Genomic DNA, 4924 nt, shown 5'->3' on the forward strand with positions numbered 1-4924 from the left:
TTTTTTTTTTTTTTTTTTTTGAGAACGTGGTCATTTATAAAAAGAGAGTATTTATATTTTTTGAAAATATTTTTTTATTATACCTAAGCCGTAATTAGTTTCCACACACAGATTCAAAGTTAAAATGCATAACTTTTAATAAATTCAACTTTTAGTCAAAATCTTGAATCTTAATTTATTAGCTTAATTTTGTAATTTTCACTTAAATCTTGAAAATAATCAAGATAACAAATAAAGAAATTAAAAGGTAAAAAAATGTTTATAAGCTTAACTCAAAAAAAAAAAATAATAATAGCAAAGCTCCATTTATAACTGTTTTCTCTGATAACTATTTATTTTATTTTAAATTGAGCAACATCATTACTTGAAAAACCAAGCCACCAATTAATTATTATTATTTTGTTATTTAGTTTTTACTGTTTCCAAGAATTAAGTTAAATGTAATTTTTAAAAACTTAGTTTTATTTTTAAAATTTGACTAAAAATTTAAATTTTTAGTTTAAAAAGTTGGAGGAAAAAGAAAATAAGTGGAAAGAAACTAGTACATTCTCGAAATGAAAAAAAAAAAAAAACTAATTAAACTTGAATTTTTGCCATTTAAATTAGAAGAATATCATTATAATTTATTTGTATATATATATATATATATATAAGTTTATATCCATATATATCCACACAATTGGGAAGATAAGAATTGGTCAGTGTGTCGTGTAGGATACCCAAAAATTTAGTAATACAAAATTGGGAAAGGGAAAGAAAATAAATATTTTAAAGAATTAGACACGTTTTTAATTCCACGATGGAGTCTCCAATAATGCAGCCCCAAAACCTAATACGGACATTCACGTGGTCCTAATTGTGTAAGCCCCTCGTTAAACTTTTGTCTTTTATCCACGTTCATATAAGAAATAAATCCAAAATTTCAAAATATAGCCCAACAAAGAATATATATATTTTTTTTAACAACTTTTTAAGAACATTTTTTATATAAAATTTAAAGCATATTTTAAATCTGAGTTATAGCCGTGTTTATAGACTGGGTTGGTCAGATAGACTAATTTTAGTTTTATTCGGCACAACAATGGATAACTGGTACTCTTATTTTCATCCATTTATAGTGGAAAACTTTGATGACATAATCATTTATAGCTTTCAAACCTTGAGTCCAGTGTTTTTCTAGGTGTAGTAGAAAAATAAGTAGTATGTGAAATCGAGCTTAGACAAAAGTGCTATTTTCGAGCCATTGGATCAACAAGGGTGTTATACATATGAATCAAGAAAAGATCATTTATGATTTTTTAGACCTAATCTAATTGTTTGAGTGATAATTTTTTTTTAACTCAAACAACTCGGGTTAAGTAATGAATTCAACCCAATTCAATTGAGTTGGTTCGATAATTTATTTAAAATTTTATTTTAAAATTTTATTTATAATAAAAATAAAAGGTTTATTAGTAAAACATCCCTTTTAATTATTTTGAACCATTTAATTAAAATTTGCAATTCAATTTTAACATATATTTTAAAATTTTATCAAAAATTTATATATATACATATTATATTATAATATAAGTAAAAAAAAAAAAAAAAAATTGAATCGGTTAAATTCAATCTAATCTAATACATGAATGGATAGATGGAATCTGGTGTGGAACATAAGTTTATTTATTTATTTATTTTGTGAAGTTCTTAATAAACTAATAATAATAAAGTAATAATAATGTGAATAAGAAGTTACCGTTAAGTTCGGCTATTTAAACCCGACCCATTCCCTCCAATTCTTCACAAAGCAATAAGCAAAAAAAACTGAATTCCAACATCCTCTGTTTTGTTTCTCCAACAATTATGGAATCCATTCTTCTCACCGCCACCACTTCAAACCTCCCGCTGCCTCGAAACTCTTCCCTTTCCCCACTCTCTTTCTCCTCCTCCCTCCCGAATCAGGTGAGCACCAAGGTCGACATCAGGCGAACCAACAAAGGTACGACCAAGGCCCCGCGCATAGTGGCCTCCTCCTCGGGGTCCAAAGGAAGGGCGGGCAAAGGGGTGTCTGCCAATGTAGCAGTTGACGGTTCGGTTGCCGCGGTTGGGGCGGAGGCTGTGAAGGACGTGTCGTGGAAGGAACTACAGTACGAGGAAGGGTCAACCGGGCATAGGCAGCCCCTTCCCGCTGACCCGGATACTGAGAAGCAGATGGAATATATTACAAATATATTGGGTTCAAATGTGTACGATGTGGCTATTGAATCCCCATTGCAGCTTGCTCCCCTCTTGTCTACTCAATTGGGTGTCAATCTGTGGCTCAAGAGGGAGGATTCACAGCAGGTACGACAAAAATGGGTACAGAGAAGAAAAAGGGTAACGAGAAGAATTGAAGTTAGAAATGATTAATATTTTGTTTATGTAACGTAGGTGTTCTCATTCAAGATTCGAGGCGCTTACAATATGATTTCCCGACTTTCTGAAGAAAAATTGAAAAAGGGGATTATCTGTGCGTCAGCTGGGAATCATGCCCAGGGAGTTGCATTGGCTGGTCAGCGATTAAAAACCAAAGCCTACATTGTTATGCCAACAACTACTCCTCAAATCAAGGTCTGGAATACTAACTGTTATTTATTTATTTATGTATTTCAAAATTTGAGGTTTGAAATTAACTTTGAATCATGAAAACATATAGATAGATGCAGTTGAGAGATTGGATGGAATTGTTGATCTGTATGGCAATTCTTTTGATGAAGCGCAAAAAAGAGCTAAGGAGAGGAGCGAAGAGGAAGGCCTCACATTCATACCTCCTTTTGATGACAAAGATGTTATAGCAGGGCAAGGTACAGTCGGTATGGAAATTGGGCGTCAAATAAGGGGCAAAATCCATGCTATTTTTGTTCCTATTGGCGGTGGTGGTCTCGCTTCTGGGATTGTCTCTTTTTACAAGCTGGTTTATCCTGATGTAAGTGCCTCCATATGTGTTCCTTGTTCTTGTTGTTGTTGTTGATTAAATTTTGGGTTGGTTGATTAGTGTTGTTGTGTTGATGATACAGGTAAAGGTATTTGGGGTGGAACCAAATGATCAGAACTCCATGGCGCAGGCATTGTATCGTGGGGAGATAGTGAATGTGACAGATATTGGGCATTTTGCAGATGGAGTAGCTGTTCAACAAGTAGGCGAAGAGACATTTCGAATCTGCTATGAACTCCTGGATGATGTGATTCTTGTTAAAAAGGAATCAATATCTGCGGCTATAAAGGTTTGGTTGGATTAATTCTGTGCTACTTCCAATAATGATTCATAATATTGTTCTAAGAGAGATACCTGGTTGTATGCATGTGACAGGACATGTTTAACGACGGCAGGAACATCTTAGAACCTTCCGGTGCTCTTTCCATTGCTGGAGCCAAGGCCTACTGCGAGTATAACAACATTAAGGGAGTAAATATTGTGGCTGTTACCAGTGGTGCAAATATGAACTTTGACCAACTGGGACAAATCTCTGATCTTGCCAATATTGATCAGTCTATTCTCGCAACTATGTTGCCAGAAACACCTGGAAGCTTAAAACAACTTACCGACCTGATCGCCGATGTGAGTTCGTTCGTTCGTTCATTCGTTCGTTCCTTCCTGCTAAATCACTTGTTTAGAATTTGACATATGATTAGACGATATATTATCTTAAATACTTGTTTTCGTTCGTTTAATGGGGTGAGTTTGGTTTTACAGTTGGGTGTCACCATTGCAGAAATGACTTATAGATTTAGCTCTGGCTCAACAGATGCTCTTGTTGTTTATAAGTAAGTGCTTCTTGAAGCTTATTTAGCATTGGTTCTTGCTTTTTCCTTCTAATATTTAACTTGGTTTATGCAATGGTATGCAGAGTTAAAGCAGTAGATGCAGCACTTGAAACTTTGGTGAGACAATTGGACTTTTTCGGGTTCAAAACTTACACTTTATCCGATAATGAAGTTGTTAGAAACCATCTCCGTTACATGGTAAATATGTATACATATATCGTTCTTGAATTAAATTTGGAACATGTCTCAATTTCTTTGTAATGAACACTTTGATTTGTCATTTCCAGATGGGAGGCAGACAAAACGTTGAAAACGAAACTCTCTTCCGTTTTACTTTCCCAGAAAAGGTTGGTGCTCTAAAGCACTTCCTCAAAGACTTTCAGCCAAACTGGAACGTTTCTTTGTTCCACCATCGTCACCAGGTATATGTTCGAGTCTCGAGTTGCTTATTAGACCCTGTTTTGATGATCATTTGATGGTTGATTCTATTGGGTAATGTTTTTGTTGAACAGGGTATTCTTACTTCAGATGTGTTGATTGGAGTCCAACTTGAGAAATCTGAGGAGAAAAAGTTTGATGAGTATGCAAAGAGGGTTGGGTATCAATATGAGGTAATATCTCAAGATGATTCAGCCCACGTTCTAGCAAAACTCTAGATAGATCATAACCCTTGCTGTTCATATCACTTGATCCATCAAGAATCCTTGGCTTGAAGCTGGGAATAACTTAGTTTCAATGCTCTAAATAAGATGATGATGGCAATTAGTGAAGTGAAGTTGGCTGTATTTGTATTCAACTATCTATGTATGACTTATAATAAAAGTACTGCAACTGGTTTTCTTAAACCAATTGCTTTCTAATTCTCAGATCGCAAAATTATGTAAACGAATCGATTCGTTTTGTAATTGGGAAGTAATGTTAATAAATGAAGGGTGGTTGAGATTTAAACGTCAACATATTTGTCAACTCTAATGAGATGTTAGGCTCGAACTTCAGTAGAGTCAAACTCACTCAATAAAACATATTTTTTTTAATACGATGTACGTGATCATCGTTTTCGACTATATTATTTTCGTATGAGCATTCGGTATATGTATCAGTTCGTGGAAGAGTGAAAGGGTCACCACTATTGAGAATC

The 4924-nt window shown here is 34.1% G+C and overlaps 1 protein-coding gene across 1 annotated transcript; it reads left to right on the forward strand.

The window, feature by feature from the left end:
* Nucleotides 1-1790: 1790 nt before the first annotated feature.
* Nucleotides 1791-4652, forward strand: LOC111433136 (threonine dehydratase biosynthetic, chloroplastic-like). Its single transcript, XM_023070084.1, has 9 exons — nucleotides 1791-2325; nucleotides 2413-2592; nucleotides 2678-2947; nucleotides 3039-3245; nucleotides 3332-3580; nucleotides 3716-3786; nucleotides 3870-3984; nucleotides 4074-4208; nucleotides 4299-4652. The coding sequence occupies exons 1-9, from the start codon at nucleotides 1846-1848 to the stop codon at nucleotides 4440-4442; spliced, it is 1851 nt and encodes a 616-aa protein (XP_022925852.1). The 5' UTR covers nucleotides 1791-1845; the 3' UTR covers nucleotides 4443-4652.
* The last annotated feature ends 272 nt before the right edge of the window (nucleotides 4653-4924 follow it).

Source organism: Cucurbita moschata, unplaced genomic scaffold (assembly GCF_002738365.1).
Source record: "Cucurbita moschata cultivar Rifu unplaced genomic scaffold, Cmos_1.0 Cmo_Scf00041, whole genome shotgun sequence".
Taxonomy (NCBI): Eukaryota; Viridiplantae; Streptophyta; class Magnoliopsida; order Cucurbitales; family Cucurbitaceae; genus Cucurbita; species Cucurbita moschata.

What these genes read in the sequence shown, in the direction of transcription:
- LOC111433136 (XM_023070084.1), top strand. Translation starts at nt 1,846, where the DNA reads ATGGAATCCATTCTTCTCACCGCCACCACTTCAAACCTCCCGCTGCCT. An exon ending in ACAAGCTGGTTTATCCTGAT is followed by an intron (nt 2,948 to 3,038) that starts GTAAGTGCCTCC and finishes TTGATGATACAG; the next exon opens with GTAAAGGTATTTGGGGTGGA. An exon ending in TTACCGACCTGATCGCCGAT is followed by an intron (nt 3,581 to 3,715) that starts GTGAGTTCGTTC and finishes TTGGTTTTACAG; the next exon opens with TTGGGTGTCACCATTGCAGA.